This window comes from Bemisia tabaci, chromosome 4, assembly GCF_918797505.1.
Source record: "Bemisia tabaci chromosome 4, PGI_BMITA_v3".
In the NCBI taxonomy this organism is placed as follows: Eukaryota; Metazoa; Arthropoda; class Insecta; order Hemiptera; family Aleyrodidae; genus Bemisia; species Bemisia tabaci.
Genome location: NC_092796.1, coordinates 57,943,161 through 57,966,101, shown reverse-complemented (window position 1 = coordinate 57,966,101; position 22,941 = coordinate 57,943,161). Strand labels below are relative to the sequence as shown.

Here is a 22,941-nt window from a genome sequence, read left to right as displayed (position 1 = left end):
ATTCTCGGCATTAATTGGATTACATTTTGCAATACGGAGCCACTGTTTCTGGCTCTTCCATAAAAGCACATTTGTGCATAGGGAAACCGATGGCATATATGTTGTTTCTAAAATGAGCCAGAAACAGTGGTCCCTCATTGCAAAATGTGGTCCAATATTGATACTTCGATCTTTCCTCGAAAGTAACTTTCATACATCAGCAATTCATAGGAGCGGCGTCTCTGAGTCTCTCTGTCACCAAGATGATTTTCGATGGAATATCCATGGCGACGTAAGATTACCTTTTGGAGAGTTCTCAAAACAATGCGCTCTAACAAATGCCACATAACCTAAATAAAAGTATTGTATTCGTTCGTAAATCGTATGACATCGATTTACTTTGTAAAATCCATTCAGTGATTGTTCTCTTTCCAATCAGCATTCCGCGTATGTTAACTCTGAAATTGTTTTCAACGCCAAATTCATAGTTTTATGCAGTACAATGGTGCTATAATTGGTTCCTCGCTCCATTGAATAACGTTTGGCATAATGTTTCACTCACGCAGCATAATCCAAGTAGGTGTGTAAAAGATCTTCTTGCCCTATATTCATTATTTTATGCTAAAGTGTTCGGAACCTTTCCATTTCTTTCCATGCAGAGTAATTTTGACATTGATTGACTGTTTCTACGCTTGAAATCTGTTTGCTTGTGAGTATTAACTCCTCGAAATTATGCTGTGAGATTTTTTAACTTGCTTAAAATTGATAAACCTGTAAATATACACTATCGCTATTTGGCCGACTTCAGCAAAACTTGCTTCGTTTCTCAAGTAGTGAGCACGAGCGATGTCCGTATTGCTTGAATTAAATCCTGAAAGCAGGCGTGCTTGATCAGTTGTTATGTTTGTAGCATATCGGAAAAATGAAGGCGTTTTGGCTCTCCAAAGCCTCTACTAATGCGCCTGGCGCGCTATTGAAGTACTTGTTGCGACGTTACGGAATCCCTTCCTCCGTTTCCGCCTAGAAAAATGACCCCAGCTCTAACCGGGGGAAAGAGGATCGCAGGATATAGAGTAAACCCCCCCCCCCCCCCCCCCTCACATGCGGGAAGGTGCGAGGGACCTCCCCCGAAAATTTTTGAAAAATTGACTGCATTTTTAACGCATAGGTTAATACTTGAGGTCAAATTGTTTTCTTTTGGGGGGGGGGGGGGAGAAGCAAATGACACTGCTATTTTTACCACTACCAGGCCCGGATTTACCTACTTACCGCCCACGGGCCGCCTGTATTTTTCTGCCCCCTTCTCATTCGTTTTGAAACATCAGTAGATCGTATTCGACGGTGGTTTGATGTATCGTTTGGGTCAAAACAATAGATGATAACCTTAAACAAAAATTTTAGGATTTAATTTGGAAAAGCTGAAAATGAGAAAATTCCTACAATTTCACTTTTCATTGCCATTTGGTACTCGAGAGAATAAAAATTCGATCACATAGACCCGTTACCTCAGATTTCTAAATTGACTTTTGAGGCCGTGGTTACATATTGAATCAATCGATATCAATATAATCTCACCTGTGTGATCTGTCGAATACGATCTATAAAAACCATCAAGTGAACGTGCCGGTGGGGGAGGGGGAGGGGTGGAGGAGACGCGTTTACTTGTGTTGGGCACATTTTTGTGAAAGCCCAGTTAACACTAACAAAAGTTCAGTTCCGTAAAACCATCCCTGTTTGGTCAAGGCCTTCCATTTAAAATAAAGAACGAACAAATTATGAAAGAACAAACATCGATGTGGTTAATGAGTTTACCTTCCGCCGTCGCCGCGCCGACCGCACTGTGTTGGAGCAATGCGTGAAGTATTCATGCAGTCTTGTAGGCGCAATGCGTTTCACGCCGACCGCTGAGTGCTGACCACACTGTTTAGCGCAATGCGTGAAGTATTCATGCAGTCTTGTAGGCGCTATGCGCTTCTAGCCGACCGCAGTGTTTTTGACACAATACGTGAAGTATTCATGCAGTCTTGTAGGCGCCAAGCGTTTCATGCCGACTGCCGCGCCGCTCCGTTCCAGGTCAAATTGCGTGTTTGGTACCTCTCTTAACTCGACTAATTAAAGGTGTTGTCTCTTGTATCACCGAAAGACGACAAAATGAGAAATTACCATACTTTTACTCTCAGGAAATGAGAGATTTTATCGCGACTTGTCGTTTATAATTTATTTTATGAATCCGATTTTCCTCTCTTTTTTTGATACCTGTATTCAAAAAGATTGCAAAATTTGCCGCCCCCTACATTTTGCCGCCATGGGCCGCGGCCCATGTGGCCACCCCCTTAATCCGGCCCTGACCACTACTTCAAATTTTAGAGGGGTAGGCCCCTCTGGCCCCTTATAGCTACGCTCGCGCTAGTCAGTGAACTAATCAGAGTCGAATTTTAATTTTCAGATTCGAAAGTACTCACAACAAATTGCGGTATAACCTGATATGAGAGTAAATGAGAGCAAGAAGATGACGAAAACGATTCATCGGGGCTTGGGTGGTGGTGAGGATTTCTGCTTACAGAAAAAAGGACGATCCCTGAGCCAGTCGTCCTTCCTCTTCTCCAACTTCATCAACGTCCCTAGAAATTATGAGCCGCATCAGAAGAAAACCTTGGCTTTGAGCCCGAGCATCGACCAGCCGCGCGGAGAAATCTCGAATTTTCCCCGGGATCGACCCGCCTGGGACCGCTCGTCCCTCATCAACTACAAATCCTGCATCAGCCACGAGCCCTCTCGCATAAATCACCGATCACCCCTCATCAATCGTGAATCGCCCTATGTGAACGACCAATCTCCCTTCATCAACTACGAGTCATCATGCGTGAGTAGCAGGTCATCTAACATCTCCTCGGTGAGTGGCACACTAAGTAAATCAAACCTCCTTTTCACGGATAGTGAATCGACCGCGAAGGTGTCCGCAATGGCATCTTCCTACAAATACAACCCGATCCTCCCCGAAAACCAGTTCAGCGCTGATGAATCTCAGTACGGGGCCTCTTTCACGAGCCTAAAAAATCGCATCCTGGAAAACATCCCCTTGAATCTAATATCCAACCTGGATATATTCTTCAATCAGGCCCAGAAAGAGTCTTTGGTTAGTTCTGTGCCCAGTTTTGAAAGTTCGCACTCAAATAGGAGACAATACCAGAAAAAATCGAAAAGTAAAGTTAACCCGAACGGAAACTCCAGCAATAAATCTAATCTAGAATTTTTAACATTACCTCCATTCACCAGCTACCAATGGGGAGCCGAAAAGCCCGGTTACCAGAAGACGTTCGGCCCTAAATTTTCAGGTATTTACTCTGGTTTCCAGGAGCCTTTTCAGCAAGGAACACAATCGAGCCTTGCGCGGAGTCAAAAAACGCTTCGTTCTAGCCATCGCAATCAGTCCAGCCATTTGAGCAGTCAACCAACAGAAATAGTTGTACTGAAATCTGCAAAGAATTCTGTGATTGCGAGTGGTAGCTCAGAGGCTTTATTGGAAAATCTGAACGACGATCTGAGCTCCTCGGATACCACCTTACAATGCGAGTCAGATTACGGAGCTGAGGAGAAAGATGTACGTGTCCATTACTTGAAGGATTCCGAGCACGATGAAAGCGAGTATTCCCTTCTCGCCTCGAAAGGCTATACTTTCGCAAAAAAAGGATCCAAACGAAAACCATCTACTTCAAGTACTAGCACTTACGTGCCGGAGACAGAACTTCGTGTGGTTAACTTTTCCGGGTCCAGCCTCGAGCCTCCTCATAGAAAAGATGTCAAGACGGCGCCAAAGAGAGACCCGGTCCAAAGTTCAAAGGGAGCTTTCGAGACAACTTATGAAAGCTGTCACGTTGTGAGATCGGAGAGTTCGAAGGGTGGTTCACGTCACTCGAAGCACAAGGCGAATAGATTGCCGGAGGTGATGCTGCGAGAGAAATACTTCGTCGAACAAGATAAAGCGGTTCGAGAGAGGCGCCGTGAATCCCCGCAACCTGCAAGACACAGGAGTGATGCTGAGACCGTCTCGGAGAAAGACGGCGAAAGTTGTGTTGGAAAGATTTCCGCCGATCGAGAAAGGACTCTGCGAACTTCGGTTGAGAAAATAAGTGAGCGTTTTATGCGGTTCGAACGCGCCTTAATGTCGGATGAGGAATCCAGCACGGAGACAATCCGGAAAGACATTCACGAGAGACCGGTCACAGATACTTATACCAGTGAAGAGAGTCAAGAGGAGCGTAGCCCTGATTTTGACCGTTATAAAAAGTGTAACGGCGCGAGAAAAACAGTTCATCAATCTTTGAGTCAAAAACCCACCTCGAGGATGTTTCAAAAAAGGAAGCGGAGATCAAGAACAGGGTCTGCTGTCGACCGAAATCAGTCTTACACTAGTTCAAAGTCATCGCAGAAGTTCATTTTGAGTAAGAACGGGAAATCTAAAATTAATAGAAAAGGAAGGAATCGTCGGTCGGTGTCCTCGAGATCAACCCTGACCAGCAGTAGACGTTTCTCAAAATGTTCCATGGTGTCAGATTCAACAAACGCGAAATCTTTCAGAACTCGCCTTCGGAAAGGGAAGCGCACAGGAACTGACGATGCAGAATCGAGAAGAAAGCTTGCGCAAAATTATAATAACACGACCGTTAGATCTCGAAAAATTCAGCGGAAAATATCGGTGGAATCAGAAGAGAGGGAAGCGGTTTTCTGCGAGAGAGCGCATAAAAATTTAGTTTCGGGGCGAGGGAGTAAAATTCACAAACGACCCCGAAAAAATAGAAATTTCTTGATGAAAAGGCCTGAATTTTCAAGTTCCGATCTTGGTAAATCAACACAGGGCATAGGTAACGTGAGGAAAATGTTCAGCCATAGAGAAAATAAAAATATTTTGCAATTCGGAAACAATATCCTTCGCAATCAATTGCATGGGCAAGTAGCGAGACGCGACGAAAATATCAAAAATCGCATGAGCGAAATGGAAGCATCGAGTTCTTGCTTTGAAACCATCTGCAACGCTAAAGAAACCCCGAGAAAAATTACAAAACCGGAGATGGATGTTTATACCAGAAATGATCGGAAAAAATTTAGCGTTCAGGGTAAATTGGAGCCCCTTACAAGAGAAGCTGATCCAGCGGAAACTAAGAAAATTTCAAATTTGGAGGACAAAATGAACGCTAAGCTTAAAGCACTTTGTGAGGACAGAGGAAAGAATCCGGAGAAAAGCATCGAGGATTGTGGAAAATCATATGTTAAAGATTACAAGGAATCCTTCCTTTCTTTCAGGAGATCAGAAACTTTAACGGATATCACAGAAGATTCGAAACCCTCGAATGTAAGTAAGAACACTCCGAGGCTAAAGCCAAGCGAATCTTGTGGCTCTGTGAGCTCAGGGATGGCGTCCAGCTACCTCCCTAACAGGAATGAGACAATACCTGACTCTGAAATTGAGGACGAATCGATAGTCGATTCGACGTCTGAATACATAAAGTGGGCGAAAAACTGCCTCCTTAAGCAGAGAACTGAGTCCCGAGAAGAGAGCTATTCTGACGAGGAAACAGAGACCCCTAACGACTATTCGGAGGAGGCGATCAGCGATGAGATCGATCCATCGAAATATCGAATACGCTCCTCGGGCAATCACAGGTGTGTCTTGTCTTGCGAGGAGGTGACGGAGTACTCTGATTACTCGTTTAGTTTGATCGCCAGCAAGTCGACTTTGAGTGTGATCCTTGAGGAAAACGGGAGCGCGGATAGGTCTCCAAGAGAGGGTCCGTCGCAGGAAAACAGCATCGCCTTCGAGAAAAGAACGCTCGGGCACCTTTCCGCTGGGAGCGCTGAGGTCATGCGTCGGGACGCCGCTGGTGACGCCGGGAAAAACCGATCGCGGAAATTGAGTTTGTCCTCCGAGTCCGAGCGTGACCTTGAACAGCTCAAGAATAAAATCAAGCTCATCAAAAGAAGTCTTCAATCTCGCGTTTCGCCTCGTATCATTCCGTCGACGTCCACACTTGCACTAGAGATGTCTGAAACCCTGGAGTAGTTGGTTGGAGCTAGAGTACCTTCGTCATTGGCGGATCCACCAAATTGGCAACATTGCCTTCTCTCCATTTAAACCTATGGAAATGTATCGATTCTAGGAGGGGCCAGGTGCTCCTACAAGAATCGATCGATTAGCATAGATTTAAATGGAGGGAATCCGGTGTTGCCAAATTGCTGGATCCGCCTCCTTCGTAGGGAGAGTATGGACGACTCGATTTGTGTACTGCTAAGGAAAAACGCCGTATGAACATTCGAGAGTTGTCATATTCCCTTCGATAAAATGTTTATTTTTAAGGAAAGTTATGGATATTTTTCCCTTAAATTTTCAGAATCTTGAGGTGAAATTTCAAACAAAATAATCTGAAAAATTGGGAGGAAAATATTCATAAATTTACCAGGAAATTCGTGGTTTATCAAAGAGAATTTGGCAACGCCTGAAGGTACATACGGCGTTTTTCCTTAGCACGGCAGTGTAGCTCTTAGGGCCCAAAAGGGCGAAAACGTGAAAAACGAATATCACTGGAAAAGTACCGCTGCCAACCTATGAATTTGGAAGATTAATCCATGGCATTGTAAACACGTTTTTAAAGATTAAGACTTACGCGTAATCAAAGCTTTATACGTTCTTTTATAATTTTTGATCAGTGTACCTACTCTCGGAGTTCGAATTAGCACCACTAGATAATTCGAGTTCATAGGTTGGCTGCCTTTTTGGGCCCTAAGATACATGAACTGATCAAACCTATACTCCAAATTTTCGATTTGTCCATATTCTCCCTAGAAAGGTACTCTAGTTGGAACGCCCTGAGGCTCTTCTAAACACTTTCTACACGCAAAAAAAACTAGTCGGTGCTGATGACAGTGCCGTCTGTTCACAGGGCTCTTTCACTTTCTTTTTTATACTTACAGAGCTTTTCTTTTATGTGATAATAGAACTTCGGTCATGAGCACGGAGTTCTCTGTCCTCGTAACGGTAACTTCTGAAGCTGTAACAAAGAGTGTGCAGGGTCCCTGTAAACAGAAATATTTTTTTTAGTGTCAAACTTTCATGAACTAAGAAGAAAGAGTTCTTGAAGCAGAGGATATTCGTAAGTGACTTGATTAAGTTGCAATGGAGTACAGGGAAACTCATTGTGCCGTAAAGAGGTTCGTTAGAGAAGGTAATGACTTTTGAAAGGTATTGAAGGCGTCGTAGAATTTTGTTGAATGATGTCCTACCACATTTAAGAGACTTGGAGGACAAGGCGCAGAAGCGCAGTTTTGCCATTTCAAGAAATATGTGTTGAAAGTTTCAAAATAACATTGAATCTTACGGCGGAAAGAAATTTAAAACTTATTTTTTTATGCTAAAAATTAAATTTCAGTGGTGAATTTTTCCGAGAATATATGAGTATAGTATGAATTTTAGTTGAAATCATCGATATTTAAATGTTTTAAAATCTGCACTTGTGCGTTTTGTCCTCCAAGCTCCTCGTTTAACAAATAATTATCTTTTTTCTCTGACGAAAATTGTATCTACGTAAGGCGAAAGAAAGTCCGGAATTATACCAACGTAGGTATGTGATTTCCTCCTTTGAGTTTGAGTAACTGTGTAAATTAGAGTAATAAATAAATTAATGCTGAATATCTACAGCCATCTCTTATCACGAGTTTTTGCTTTTACACGAATTATGGAATTTTCATTGGTTTCCTTGATTTGAAAAATAAGAGTTCCTAACCGTGGTTTTAGTGAAAGAACTCTCCCAAGTTGACATCGATCTGAGACTGAATCCAATGCAGGTGCGTCAAATCGTATTCAAATCAAATCTGGTCATAAAGATGGGGGGGGGGGGGGAAGGGTGATTAGAATAGAATTGATTTGACGCATCTGCATTGCGTTGCGGGCAGGGTGGCAACATTTCATGACATATCAAAAATTCATGCGATATAATAAATGTATAAATTATAATTAAGAACTCGGTGCCAAAGATCAAGGTTTCGTACATTTAATTCCGGGATGCTTACCTAGCCTCTGAAAAAAGCCTTTCAAAAATGTCATTAATTTCACTTAACAAGAATAGCCTAGATGCATGAAATAGTTTATTACAAACTTTTATGAATATACATACTAGCACATTTCGGCATGAACGCTACACAAATTACAAAATAAAGGAACACTAACTCAACACAATGATAAAAATAAATTAGTAAAAAATTACATAGTTTCACAATAGATGCAATATTGCAGAATTCCAAGAAATTTTTACATTTCATTAAGTTTCATAAGTTCAGTGCCAAACTCACGACCGTCACGCGTCCCTACACCATAATAGATTTTTTTACTTTTTCCACCATGAAATGTACCCTTTTTGAAATTTTTGCCCATCTGTAGCAGGTTTTGCTACAACCACACACCAATGCAAAAAGGGGGGCAACCTGAAATGATGTAATTCTTAGGAGCGGTCTGGAGGCGAGTGCCATGTAGGTGACAAAGAGAAGGGGGGAGGGGGGAATTGAAAAGTCGAGGAAAATGGGTGACGTAATTTATGGATCGCCCCTGTTCTCAGAAGACAATAGACAGGATTCTGAGAATCGAATTCATGAAAAAAGGCTCTCCTATTTTACAAGTGAGGGTTTTTTTTTTTTTTTTTTTTTTTTTTTTTTTTTTTTTCAAAGTGTTTTTCTGCATTATTTTTTTTCAAAAGACTCGTGTCTCGCATCATGCTTCATGCTGCAAACGTATTGACGCATTTTCACATTGACATTTATAATGCGTAAGTACGGTACGATTCTGCGTGCATGCATTAGATTCCAGAGTTTTCAGTCAAACTCCATGAGTGAGAAAAAGGGGAGTTGCGTGGTCACAGAGAGTGCAGAAGTCTATAAGGTGCTTTACTTAGCTTCACGTCAATGTGTTAGAATTCAAAGAAAGTTCGAATCATAAAAGCATATTCCATTTTTAGGGGTGACATTTATTCAAGACAAGAGGTATGTTCCTATTGCGTGTTATACTTATTTTGTGATTGGTCGTACTTATAGAGCCTATCTAATCGAATTTTGGTAATATTTCGATGTCAATGAAACTCGTTCCAATTGGCAAAAGTTTTTGAGTTCCGCTTCGATTTTTTTAAAGGCAAACCCGTTCCGTAGAAAAAAAACTATGTATACCTCAAAAGTATTAGATTAAATTTGGATGCACAAGTGCCCGCAAAAGAAGGTAAAATTACGCCTCGGAAAGTTATTAATACCAACTATTGAAAAGCTGAACACTTAACTGCCGTGCTTTTGTACTTATTTTATCTAATTTGACACTAAAATCTGACTTAATCCATTCCCTGTGGATCCGATTTTTTCTCTCTATTGAACAACCCAAATTAAAATAATGAGTTAATATAAATTATTACCGTAATGACGATTTTTTTTTAAATCTAATATGCTCAAATTCACCTGAATTTTCATTTAAAAAATTAAACCTAAGACAATCATACTATAGCTTGGTACGGAACGTAATGTTCGTTCTGAGCGCAAGAATAACCCGGAGATTCGAAAAATTAAGTGGCCAGACTCGAAAGGAGACGGGGAGGGGGGAGGGCTTAATTGAATTGCAACGTTAAACGTCATCGCCATGCTCTTGTTATTGAATGTAGAAATACTTTTTTCAGGTAGATCCACACTTCGCTGCGATAATATCAAGCCTTCCTAACAGTGGCCTTTTCAAGTACCATTATTGGAGTAAGCAAAGGTAGCACTTGAGAAAAATGTCCAAATTGTAGGAAAAATTGAAAATAACAGTTACATAACTGGAAATAGTTTAAAATTAAATTTGTATAGTAATAAAAAGTTCATAAGTAAAATTATCTAATTATTATCTTATTGCTGCTTTGCTTTTGTGCCATCTTCATAGCAGCAGCATGCAGTGCCTGAACTAGCAAATGAAGGTAACAGTTCACCACTGTTCAAGGAATGAATGTAACTGTTGTTATCTTGTGGAGCCCCTAAAACAGTCGACAGTTTTCTACGGCGCAATATGATTAGCCCTCATGGAAAAAGCAATTTTCCGATCTTAACGTGTAAGTTTCTTCGTGTTTATTTTGCGTTTTATCAAAACAAAAAAAAAAAATCGTCAGGATTTGATGTTCTTATAATTTAATTTTTTAACCGAATGTGGATTCTGAATATACGGATAAAATAATCATCAGAACTCAATGAAAAGGATACCTATCGCATATTACACTTTTTTTTATTATTATTATTTTCTCTTGTTTAGTGACAATCTCTCTGTTTAGGAGCCAGTTTTCTCTGGTTTTCTTTTATATGGAAAATATACTTCGGATGTAAGTAAGAAAGAAAGAGTTTGACTAAAATAAATACAAGTATACTAATTTTTATTCTTATCATAACATATTTTTGATAGATACATTTTATTCCTTTTTTGGAGCATTCTAATTTCAAACTATAAGAGGAATGTGATGAAATACGTAGGAATAAGAATAGGTTGGCCAATATTAAATTCCTGGTATTCTATACACGTTTAGTAGATGTAGCATATGTCTATTACTAGATTTACTAGGAAGAAAATTAATGATGAAACTACGAAACAACGTGTCTCGGTTTGCCACATTGTAAGTCTCCTGTTACATTGTATTCAAGGAAAGAAAGCATCATGATTAATGTTTTTGCTTAATATTTTGCTCAATTTGCCTTCTTTTTCTGAGGGATATTCCCCGAAAATATTGCTTCAAAATATTGAGAAGTATTTTTTGGCGAAAATAAAGTATGAGCGGAAATTTTCAAACACCGCAATCGAGATTCGTAGTTCGGTTCGGTGATTTCATTATTGGTCCATAAACTATCATGGCTATGAATTGCAGGGGTGGCGATGAGTAGCCAAAAATTTTAAATTTTCGGGAAAATTGCTCCGTACGCGAGGAGCAATGTGACCGCGTCTAGCAGAAAGGAACCACATCAACAATTGCCAAATTCAATTGGGCAATATAATTTTTTACATGAAAACTGTTCGACGGTATTTTGTGCAAATCTCAGTGAACATTCTGCTGAGTACGAAGCAAATTCATTACAATTTTCAAAAGAATCTGCACAAACGTTCTCTTGTTAAAAATTAAACTGCCCAATTAAATTTGGCAATAGCTTATGTGGATTGGTTCCTGTCTACTAAACACGGTCCAATTGGACTGCATTTTGCAATTTGGAACTATAAATTCTGGCCCGGTTTAAAAACAACGTATGTGCCATCAGTTTTCCTATGCACATAAGTGTTTTTTCAGATGAGCCAGAATTTATAGTTCCAAATTGCAAAATGCAGTCCAATTGATTCCGGAGGGATTCAGGGAGTGAGAACCCCCTGGCTAGCCATGACAGTTCGCGTTACAAGCCCTTGTGTGAGTATCTACTCTATGCAACAAGCTAAGCTCAGGTGGCCGTAACGCCAAAAAATTCTAACCTAACCGTGGGTGTGTCCACTACCCCTTGCAAACTTTCCACTATCCCTTCTCTTACTCCACCCTCACTTTCCCTTCGAGTTTTTGACGATTTCCATTCAGCCTTCAAGCAGGTCATATCTGTGCTCTCAATTAACATCCTCTTTCATTTCTACTTTTGTTTTTTTATTCAGTGAATTCAGTGATTTTTTCAGCGATTCCTGACGTACTCTTTATAGGGGTCTTCCCCCTAGTATGTTTAACTGCTCGAGTTAACCTCTTAATTTCTGCCTGATTCCAGATGTCATCCTGATACTTATCTCTACGGTGATCGAAGCTTCTTTAATTTTCCACAACGACATTTTACAACAAACAACATTAAGTGAACGAGAAAAAGAACGTCTACAAGGTACGTATTTGGGCATCAGCGACGTTTCCTTCGAAGCTGGAGATATTTTGACCAGCAGCAACGGCGTTATGTTCTTTGCAATGGATGCAACCTCTGTTATTTATATGGACGTTCAGAGGGAATACGCTACCTTTAGACACGTCTATGCTGCCAGTTTGCCAGAAGAATACATCAGGAGTCACTTGAAAGATAACCCTTTCGGCGAGAATAAAGGAGTGCGCCTGGCTGAGGTCTTCGTGGGTAAGAAAGTCCCCTACAAAACAAAGACATGCAACCAGTATCACTACATGGACTATTTTTACCTTGGTCGCGTCAGGGACGTCCAACATCATATTTTTTCTGATCGCAAGTCGATGAGCAGTGACTGTCCCTTGTGGAGGAAGAATTTTTCTTCTGTGCAAACGTGGGAGTTCTCTCAACGTGACTTTTACCTCCAAACCAGCAAAGGTGCAGCAGTCTATCCTTCTGATTGGGAGACTGCTCCCCCGATCTCGGCAATCTCACCAATCTCGTCAAACTCTCGTTCTTTGTCAACTAAAGGCACGGCCCGGTCCAATACGCAGCCTCGCCGTCCACTTACTGTATCTAAATATTGGATTCGCCGCAGTTTGTCTACACCTGTGTCTTTTAAGCGGACTAAGTCTTTTCTCTCCTGCTTCCTATAGTGAGAACTTGTTGATCTTCAAAAATAGGAACTAAAACACCTACGGTAAAAGCGCAACTTGACGTATTTCTGCTGCGCGGAACTAAGTAAAATTTCTAGAAAAAATCTGGGGTCATATTCGGTTTTAGCAGGAAAAATTGAGCAGGAAATGTTGTGTTGGACACCTCCAAAAATTTTTTTTACCCATCGTTATGGCGGTGAAACAACTGAAACATCTATAGAAAACGCTATAAAAGGGTAAAATGACGGTGATAAATCTCAAATAATTACGTAGGTCTGCATCCGAAAACGAAAGCTCAACATATGGTAGATGTTTGACATGTACTTTTTTACGCTGAGTGCGAACATGCTGTCCATTTTGCTGTATTCCGTCAGGAATTTCCGGAAAATCGATTTTCCAGAATACAGAGCCGGATTTACCTACTTGCCGCCCATGGGGCGCCTGTATTTTGCGCCCCCTTCTCATTCGTGTTGAAACATCAATAAAAACCATCTAGTGAACGTGCCAGCGGAGGAGGGGTGCATATGACGCGTTTACTCGTGTTGAACACATTTTTTGGGGATGCCCTGTCAGCACTACTAACAAAAGTTAAGTTTTGTAAACCTATCTCTGTGCGGACAAGGCTTTCCATTCATAAGAAATGAACGAAAAAATTATGAAAGAACAAACATGAATGTGGTTTAATGATTTTAACTTCCGCCGCCGCGCCGCGCAGACCGCACCGTGTTTGGCGCAATGCGTGAAGTATTTACGCAGTCTTGTAGGCGCCATGCGTTTCACGCTGACTGCACTGTGTTTGGCGCAATGCGTGAAGTATTCATGCATTCTTGTGAGCGCTATCCGTTTTAAGCTGACCGCAATGACCGCACTGCGTATGATGCAATGCGTGAAGTATTCGTGCAGTCTTGTAGGCGCTGATATGTGTTACATGCAGATCGTCGCGCCGATGGCTTCTCCTTTTCATCTCAAGTCCTCGTCATCATTGCTCTCTGCGCCGCGCTTTTCCAGGCCAAATTGCGTGTTTGGTTCCTCTCTTAACTCGACTAATTAAAGGTGCTGTCTTTTGTATCACTGAGAGACGACAAAATTAAAAATTACGACACTCTCAGGAAATGAGAAATTTTGTCGCCTTTTCTCGTTTGTAATTTTTTCTTTCTAAATCCGATATTTTTTTATACCTACATTTAAAAAAATTGCAAAATTCGCCGCCCTCTAGATTTGCCGCCATGGGCCGCGGCCCATGTGGCCACCCCCTTAACCCGACCCTGCCTGTATAAAAATAAGGTTTCCCGAGGTAAACTCAATTTTCAGGAAATAAACCTCAACATGTGACGGATGTTTTTTTGGGGAGTTTTTAAAAGCTGAGTCCAAAAATGATAACAAAAATGCTACATTATATGGGGATTTGACGGAAAATCGAGTTTCTCGTAAAAACAGGGTTTTCCGGGGAAAACTCAATTTTTAGGAAATTAACGCTCGACTTGTAACGGGCGCCACGCGCGTACATCTCGCCAGACGGGGACTTCTACGGTAGGTAGCAAAACGGCTGAGTCTACAAAATTCGCCACCAGGACATTTTTTACGTAAAATTAATGTACCAGGAAAGTGCAGAAAATGACTAGCTCCCATACTTCTTCAAGCGTTCGGCCGCTGAGTTTAGAAATTACCTGTTTTTTTCGTCGAAATTCACAGGTTTTCCAAAGCACCGAGTTTCCCCTGGAAAATCCTCTTTTTACGGGAAAAATATAGTTCCTCAGAAACACTTAGTGGAATAGAATGAAACGGTTATCATGTTCGAATTCACGTTAAAAAACACGTCAAAGACATCCGTCACATGTTGAGGTTTATTTCCTGAAAATTGAGTTTACATCGGAAAACCTTCTTTTTATACAGGAAAATCGATTTTCCGGAAATTCCTGACGGAATAGAGCGAAATGGACAGCATTTTCGCACTCAGCGTAAAAAAGTACATGTCAAACATCTACCATATGTTGAGCTTTTGTTTTCGGATGCAGACCTACGTAATTATATGAGATTTATCACCGTCATTTTACCCTTTTATAGCGTTTTCTATATGTAGATGTTTCAGTTGTGTCACCGCCATAACGATGGGTAAAAATTTTTTTTTGGAGGTGTCCAATAAAACATTTCCTGCTCAATTTTTCCTGCTAAAGCCGAATATGACCCCAGATTTTTTCTAGAAATTTAAAATTTTCCGGGAAATGAATTTTTCTGAAAAAAAGTATTGTTTAATGTAAAATCTCATAAAAAAAATGGCTCTGTCGGCACCGGTTAATATTATCCGATTTGGCTGAAACTTGGCAGAGAGTGTTTTTTGATCAAATGGACCAGTTTCAGGGGGCAAGACCAAAAAAAATTCGCAAAATAAATTTTGCCGCGAGTAATTGGGCCACCCTAGCTGGAGTGGGACAAACATTTTTGGACTATAATCTCAAAATTTAAAACAGTTCACAGAATGTACATGAAAATCCAGATGGAAATTGTTTGGAAACAAGAGTTAGTGTTCCGTATCAGAATTTTTGCGGGAGTAATTTGGCATGAGTTCTTATCGTCTGGTGCACATTTCGACTCATGCATGAGACATTAGAAATTTTGCAAAGTTTTGCTCTCTATGTATCTATATGGTTCATCTTGTATCAGGGCTATATAATTGAATTATAATTAAGTTTATAATTATTAATAAATATAAATACTAGAAAAAAATAAGTTAGGAGTAGTTATTAATTCAACAACTTGTAAATGTTCTCCTGTCAAATATTCAAAGTCGAAAAAAAAAAATTTGAACATGAAAATGGTCATTCAACTTTGTCTTTAACATAGAGTGAAACACATTACATCGGTGGAAAAGGACTTCAAACCTTTTGTTTTTGACTCAAACTTGATGCAATTTAATGCGTTGCTGTTATAATCCCGGTCCTTTTACATGCGCATGATTTCTTCCCTTTAATTTGCGATAATTCATGAAAAATTTAAAACACATTGTCACGCGCGTCATGTCATATTGACGGAAAATGTCGCTCCAGTCCGCTTACGTCAACATTTTGTCTCAGGAATGTTTTACATAAATAACCGCCTCCGTCAAACCTACCTCTGTCTCTTAACAGTTGGAATTAATTTTGCAATTATAGGAGCTTCAATGTCTGACTCATTTCTAAAAGCGTCAGGAGAGCTGATGTACCCTCATTTTCTTGTTTTCTCTGTACGCACGGTTTTTTAGACACGAATAGGACTCAACGCACCGAAGGCTTGCTACCTCATTCGCAGATCAAAAGTCAGGACTTGTATCATGCAAAAGCCTCTGACGTCACCTTTGATCCGTCACTTCGTCTTTCATGCGATTTCTGCGTCAATTTTTTGTTAAAGGAAAACTAGAGCCGTGAATTGAAGTTTAGGCCTTATGGCATTCCTGCCATTCAAAGCAATGGAACTGAATGCAAAATCTGAAAATCTGGTGCAAAAACGATGTTCGGTCGATCTATAAAGTAATAAATTTAACGAGAAATCTGAATCATCGCAAACCAAGAAACGTTTTATTTTTTAGATACATCTACAAAGTGCGACGGCCATAAATAGCAAGTGGAAATTTTTGCAGACAACTATGAAAAGCTGAGAAAAATTCTGAGAACTTCTCAACTATTCACTCAAGCCTCCACCGCAAAAAAGGAGCAAAATACAAAAGTAAGGACTGAAAAAGGCTGTGAAAAAAGATTCTCCTAAATTCAGTGGCGTGCGTAGGTTGCTTGAACAAATGAATCGGGGACAGTAATGGATTTCACCGATAGTGGTACTACGAGTATAACTCATTATTCTCTTGAACACAAAAAAATCGTTCCAACCAGCATGGTGTCTTTTTTTCAGACTTTGCGGTATTACACACGTCGTCATGAGGACATTTTTTTCAAAGGTGAAAAAATAACTGATCCATTAGGCGCAACCACTCTTAACATTTCCACGCAAGCAAACGCACATGCTAGTGTCTCAGGCGATTGCAACAATAAGTTCAATGACTCATTTTTACATGAAACCGAAAGAGGCTCAAAAAACTTCAAATACTTTTTCTTTTGTTTAGTTTTTTTTTTTTTGCAAATTGTGCGTTCACGGCGGTCAGTGGAATGTCTTAGACGTCTTAAATGATTCCTTCCATTTTGAATTATTCCTTGAATTTTTCAAACGAGAATATTAGTATACTTGTTTTACGTTCACAAACTTAATCGTAAACGTTATCGTTTTACGTTCATATGAGTATGCTAAATACACAGGCGAAGCGAGATGAACGACGGTGGACGAAAATTTAATTACTGTAATCACAACTCAGTCATTGTGCACTTGTGCAGCCACTGCCCAGCAATAGTTTTTAGACCTTCACTCCATATGCTTCAGTTTATTCTGTTGTCTCATATTTTAAATTTTTGTACAAATATAATCTCAAATAGCTAAAAGACCTCGCGTTGCCGTGAATAGTTAAAGAGAAAAAATAGGCAATTTCTGGAATGGTAAGAATTACTAACACCTACCACTGCCACTACCTATCTTTCACCTTTCTGAAAAATTTCTCATATTCACACAAATCTTGGCCCACTTACCAACCAACCTCTCTTCCGAAGACTGCGAATATACTTTCCAAGGCAGCATATCTTCCCGTCAACTCCCTTGTTCGTGGGAAACGAATTTCATTAAACTGGTCTTTTCATATGCATTATCATAGGCTGTAAAAATTGTGGGCCAATCATATCGTCACCTTCCAGGCAAAGTATCACAAGCGCCATGCGACGTTTAAAAATTTCCGCCGCCATTATATTTTTTTACAGAGAAATTGTTCAACGAACCTGTCCGAAAATTACACCGAATTTTCTTTGTGCTGCCGTTAAAATTTAGTGAAATTTTCGAACAGATTCAACCAACAATTTCTCAGTAAAAAAATAAAATGGCGGCGGAAATTTTTAAACGTCGCATGGCGCTTGTGATACTTTGCCTGGAAGGTGACGATATGCTGCCATGCTAAGGAACCGCCGTACAGGCCGTATGAAAATTTGTGAGTTGTAATTTCCTCCAATATAACATGTGCTTTTGGGGAAAGCTATGCATATTTTTCTTCGATATTTTCAGATATTTTACATTAAATGGCGAACTTAATTGTCTGAAATTTAAAAAAAGGAGGTTCGCTGTCATCCAAGTAAATTCAACTTATATTGAAGGAAAAACAGTAACAGCTAAGGGCTCATACGGCGCACAGTGGATCGAGTCAAATAGAGAGGTCGGACATAAAATGTTTGACTAAAATAGCAATTTTTCTGTTTATTTCATCACATTTTAAACTTTAAAGGGTGCCGCTAGAAGAAATTTTCATGAGAAATCCAATGAAACCACTTTTGAGACTTCAATTTTTTATATAAAGGGAGTTATAAGCGTTTAAAGTTTCCAAATGTCCGACCTCTTTCGTTGACTCGATCCATTGTGCGGCGTCCTTCCATAGCACGGCCGTATGGCGGGAAAAATCAAGCAGTTCATCAGTTGAAAATATGTTGTCACATACTTTATGCTCGTGCCACCGTAATATGTAAGCTCAACAAGTAGTATTGTTCCGTTGACTTGGATTGTTGACATTCACCTTGTTCAATTTTGATGGGCTACATTTTAGTTGCCACAACGGGATGCGACGAATCGCCGGCATCCGGCTCTCTCGAATGTTATCGCGGCACTGACTCTGTTTGCGCAATCAACCTATGCTATCCACACCGTGTAAACATTCAGTGTTGCGAATAAACTATCATAAAAGAGACCCCCTTTTTAAGTTCTTCATTGATCAAAAGTTGTTTCCGTCTAGATTAGTCCCATTTTGATCAGCTGACGTTGAGGAACCGTCAAAAGTTCGAGTACAAAATAACAGTTCTGAATAATTTACCACTTGGTTTTCATTATTATTGACTATGAGTAAAGTCACTGACAATGTGTGTGAATCAAGATAATTCATTCGATGAACCGTACAATACGTACTTCGAAAAAAAAATATAAAACTGCTTGCTCCGGAAGTGTTATCCCTTCAACTTGAATTTGAAGAATTTATTGTGGATTTGCCAAAATGCCAGGTACGAAATTATCATACACCATGTGTTATTTTTGCGATTTATCTTACGTTTTCATTATTTGTAAGGGGAGTCCGTGGCGAAAGTAAACAAACATTTAAAAATCTGCAGTGTTTCCCTGAAATTCTCTTTCGGGGCAAATACTTACTGGTTCATAAACGAAATGGTATAGAAAATAAATCAATAGATTTATTGCGGAAAACATTTCAGCGGTATTAGAGCTAAATTTTAAAACATCTGTATTCCTGCTATATGTCATAACGTGCACTGTATACGCAAATGATAAATACTTCAATTTTTTTTTTCATTGTTAAATTCATTAATTCGTGTAACTATACGATAAAAATAGAATAATGTACAAAAATATTATATAAAATATTATATGAAAGAAATATTTCATCTTGAAAGTCATAGGTTCTTTAACTAACTTAATTTTTGCTTTCAAGGAGGGGTTGCGATTTGCGCCGAAATTGATCCCTCCACGGAATCGGGAAATTTGTTTATATTTGGCAGTTGACGATGCATATTCTACAGAAATTGTCGGGTTTTGCCGATACCCACATTTTTTGGCTCCGAGACAGGGCCCTAAACATGGCTCTGGAGCCCCAGATAACTGCAAATCCATGTTTTCCGCGGATCAACCTCAGATTTTGAGCTGGGCCCAAAAGCTTCAAATAAGTCGTGAAGGACACATAGAGGCGTAACTTACGAGAATATGATCACCCGTCACCTTTGGGCCCAAGGTGAAATCTGAGGTAGAACCGCGGAAAACGCAAATTTTCAGCGATTTTGAGCTTCAGGGCCATGTTTAGGCCCCTATTTCTGAGCCAGAAAATGAAGGTATCGGCATTCGGCATAATCCGACTATTTCTGTAAAACATGCATCGAAAACTGCTAAAAATCCAAAAATATCCCGATTTCGTGAGTTGGCCGATTTCGGCCCAAATCGCAACCTCTCCTTTTGGGAAGAAATATAGAGAATACTGCTCAAAATTTAAGTCAGAATTTCCTTGGATTGTTGTCTAAAAACAAAATAAAAATAAAACTATGAGAAGAAATAAGGCAACGTCTAATGTAATAAGGCTCACACGGGGGAGGGCGACTAGGGGAAGAAAGTCAGGGGGGCTGTCCCTCCTAGAAATTTACTTCGCCTCCCAAGAAAATTTGAAAAATTTTGATAAGTATAAGGATTACCATAACTTCCACCTTTGAAATTTTAATTGGATCACTTTTTTGGTGAGAGCAGCTCAAAATTGATCTTGAGACGACTCAATTTTTCAGAGTTTTCTCGAGGCACCCCCCCCCCCCGCCGAACCCCATCTGAAGCCAAGGAAATCCCCCAAAATCTCCTTCAACGCTGAAGGAGTCCTACGAATCTCACATGGTTATTTCTCGTAGTGTACCCCTGTTTAAATGCCCTCCTGCCCACTACAAAAAGTTCCTACTTCCATTCATGGAGGCTCATTCTAGATTCGTTTACTAACGCTTGTTACTCATCGAAGAGTTTAACGGTTTGAGCAGCTTTTCACGCAACTTAAGATAACTACGTGGGATCTCAAGTCAAACATTTCTATTACGTAAACCTTGGGATATAAAAACCGTCTGAATTTGGAAAGAAAAGGCTAGTCACCCAAATAGAATTTCAGCTTGAATGACAAGACAAGTTATGTTTTACTCCAGGTTTGTCCCTGCTTTGGATTGGCAAAGCAAGAACCAATCACGAACCCTTCGTTACATAGAGGTGAGCCAAGACTAACTAAAAAATTCAATATTTCGAGTTAGAATGAAAGTAAGGCTTTAATAGTCTTGACTGTATTTGTGTTACGCATTAAGATTTGCAGGGTTATCTACAGGGTTATCATTGGGATTGAGCGAGATTTTGCTAATCAAACCATGTCTGGGATCATCATCCATTTTTCGGCGTGCACGCACTCAAGCGGTGCTTTTCATGTGCCTGTGCTTTACTTTGCCCAACTATTTCGTAAAAAATGAGGATCGGAAAACGAGGAACGATGATCTTGAATTGGACGTATCAGTGGCGTGGCGTGCTTTGCGATATATCGATTGATCTACCATTTAAACCTATGGAAATGAATCGATTTATAGGGTGTTCGCAGCGAACACCTTGATAATCGATTCTTTACCCTAGCTTCAAATAGGGGAATATCGATAATCGATCATTCACGCCACGCCATTGGGACGTATTTCTGTCAAACGGAACTATGTGCATTAAGAAATGAGCCCTGAGATCCATAAGAATATATGCATGACAAGGCTCACGTCATAATGCACATAGTTCCGTTTGACAGAAATACGTCTAATTTCGATGGTCGAACAATTCAATTGTGTTTTCATTACACTTCTCCCCAGCCCCCTCAAGAAAATATCAGAGGAGAGTTACTTTTACAGTGGACTCTCGATAATTCGGAAACCTCGTTAATTCGAAGGAAAGTCCGTTTCCCTTGAAAATCTCTCGAAAATTCGAAGAAAATCAATGTATTTTTCTCCCCTCGTTATTTCGAAATTTTTAAGCTGGCGCGGCCCTCTATAATTCGAAATTGCGACGAAAATTCTCTCTATAATTCGAAGTAAGGGAAGTATCCCTCTATTATTCGAAATAAGACGGTACATTTCCTCTACAATTCGAAATCAACTGTTTATGTATCTGGGTGTCTGAAAGAGCTTGACCTTTGACCTAAAGACCTTTTGGCGTAAATCCGTCCATTTGCCCCTCTATAATTCGAATTCAAATGGCGCCTTCCCTTTATAATTCGAACCTTTCTCATTCGAAATTTTTCCACATGAAATCTATTTAATTTGAACTCTCTTTATTTCGAAACCTCGCTAATTCGAATAAAAAGCCGATTCCCTTCAATTTCGAATTATCGAGAGTCCACTGTGTCTACTAATTATAATTTTTCACATCTTTAAGTGAGACTCTTGAGGGGAAAAATATTATTTGTATCCAGTATCTCTTTATTGTAGCAATGAGCTGTAGATATCAATCTATTTTGAGACGATTAATTTTTGATGATCAATCATTTAGTTTCCTGTAATAATAGGTAGAGGAGGACTGTATATGAGTTTCTCGTCAGTTTGATTTAAAACCTAGCGAAATGTAAAATTTCGCCTCCACCAGATTGAAATGAAAGGTTAATAAACATATGACGGGCTTGCAGGACAAGGCGCATAGGTGCAATTTTTGAAGTACTTGAGATATCAATGATTTCAAGTAAAACTAGTCTTAATGCATATTCTGAGAAAAAATCGCTACCAAATTTCAATTTTTTAGCATCAAAAAGTCAGTTTGGACTTTCTTTCCGCCATAAGGATCCATGTAATTTCAAAACTTCAAATTTGTATGTTTCGAAATAGCAAAAACTGCACTAATGCACCTTGTCCTCCAAGAGGCTCCAAACCCCTCATATGTAAAAGCATACGACGATAAATTTTAAATCTGGGGAAACAAGCTTTAAAAAGACGAAACAAAAACGAGACGTTTCGCCAGAAATTCTGTTTTTTTTAATCGAAACTAAGATTGAAATAAGATGTTGAATGTCACTAATAAAATTAACTAACTAACTGAATGCATACATCACTGGATCGGAGTGCGTAACACGTATACACGTGAAAGTTACGAATACACGTTGAATTCATATTTACACGTACGTTAGGGTGTGCCTTATTTTTGAGTTTTGCGAAAATCAAGTTGGTCAACCCCTAAAAAGTTTCTATGTAGTCTCTAAATAAACCCCCTAAAAGGAAAAAATTTTAAAAAAATTTTAACCCGTGCCTCAAAGGGCCTAAAGGGCCTAAACCCAAAATTCAAAAATTTTGGCAAGCGACACATCAATTCTGAAGGAAAATGGCAAGTTACGGTCCTTTTAGGGCAGAAATTTCGTCCGTTTTGCCGTATCTTGAAGCGTAAGGTCACAAACGGCCCAATGACGACGTGAGGCTATGGGCTGGCGGGGCGCGCCGCGGCCGGCCCGCCGCTGAGCGTGCGCGCGCGGCAGGGTTGCGTATCGCCGCTTTACAACGGCGTAGAGGAACGAACGGTGGGGTGGGAGGGGGATATCCAGTGGAAAAGCATCCACATTTTCTATCCATATTGAAAATGCATTATACTTTTTCAATATAGATGAGGAAATATGAGCCATACAAGGAAGTGATGAAAAGAGTGACAAATACATATATAGTTTGTACGGTTAGGAGTGTAAGTGGGGAAAATTTGCCATAACTACAGAACAGCCCTGAAAATCTCCGGGAAATAAAAGCTGCTATTGATGAGAGATTTGCATGAGAGGTTT

General features: G+C 39.9%; 3 protein-coding genes across 10 annotated transcripts in view; all 3 read left to right on the top strand.

The window, feature by feature from the left end:
• The first annotated feature begins 318 nt into the window (after window positions 1–318).
• LOC109042630 (uncharacterized) lies at window positions 319–6,949 on the top strand. 2 transcript variants are annotated; one of them, XM_019059502.2, is made up of 2 exons: window positions 319–555; window positions 2,426–6,949. In XM_019059502.2, exon 2 carries the CDS (start codon window positions 2,465–2,467, stop codon window positions 6,035–6,037), a length of 3,573 nt encoding a protein of 1,190 aa, XP_018915047.2. In that variant the 5' UTR covers window positions 319–555; window positions 2,426–2,464; the 3' UTR covers window positions 6,038–6,949. The 2 variants fall into 2 exon arrangements, with proteins under 2 accessions (XP_018915047.2, XP_018915046.2); XM_019059501.2 differs by having other exon boundaries at window positions 320–559.
• A 1,710-nt stretch (window positions 6,950–8,659) lies between these two features.
• Window positions 8,660–15,254, top strand: LOC109042631 (uncharacterized). 4 transcript variants are annotated; one of them, XM_019059504.2, is made up of 3 exons: window positions 8,660–8,789; window positions 9,920–10,085; window positions 11,755–15,254. In XM_019059504.2, the coding sequence occupies exons 2-3, from the start codon at window positions 10,043–10,045 to the stop codon at window positions 12,525–12,527; spliced, it is 816 nt and encodes a 271-aa protein (XP_018915049.2). In that variant the 5' UTR covers window positions 8,660–8,789; window positions 9,920–10,042; the 3' UTR covers window positions 12,528–15,254. The 4 variants fall into 4 exon arrangements, with proteins under 4 accessions (XP_018915049.2, XP_072156261.1, XP_018915050.2 ...); XM_072300160.1 differs by having other exon boundaries at window positions 8,694–8,789; window positions 9,923–10,085; XM_019059505.2 differs by lacking the exon at window positions 8,660–8,789 and adding an exon at window positions 8,796–9,003 and having other exon boundaries at window positions 9,923–10,085.
• A 2,348-nt stretch (window positions 15,255–17,602) lies between these two features.
• Window positions 17,603–22,941, top strand: part of LOC109042609 (polyamine-transporting ATPase 13A3) — a 49,422-nt gene continuing 44,083 nt past the window's right edge. For 2 of the 4 annotated variants that reach the window (XM_019059475.2, XM_072300156.1), the window contains exon 1: window positions 17,604–18,634. In XM_019059475.2, the coding sequence (XP_018915020.2) occupies window positions 18,628–18,634 (7 nt within the window). In that variant the 5' untranslated portion in view covers window positions 17,604–18,627. Of the gene's footprint in view, window positions 18,635–22,941 lie in introns of all 4 variants that reach the window. The other 2 variants (XM_019059476.2, XM_072300157.1) reach the window with 2 other exon arrangements.

What these genes read in the sequence shown, in the direction of transcription:
- LOC109042631 (XM_019059504.2), top strand. Translation starts at nt 10,043, where the DNA reads ATGATTAGCCCTCATGGAAAAAGCAATTTTCCGATCTTAACGT. An exon ending in CAATTTTCCGATCTTAACGT is followed by an intron (nt 10,086 to 11,754) that starts GTAAGTTTCTTC and finishes GCCTGATTCCAG; the next exon opens with ATGTCATCCTGATACTTATC.
- LOC109042630 (XM_019059502.2), top strand. Translation starts at nt 2,465, where the DNA reads ATGAGAGTAAATGAGAGCAAGAAGATGACGAAAACGATTCATCGGGGC.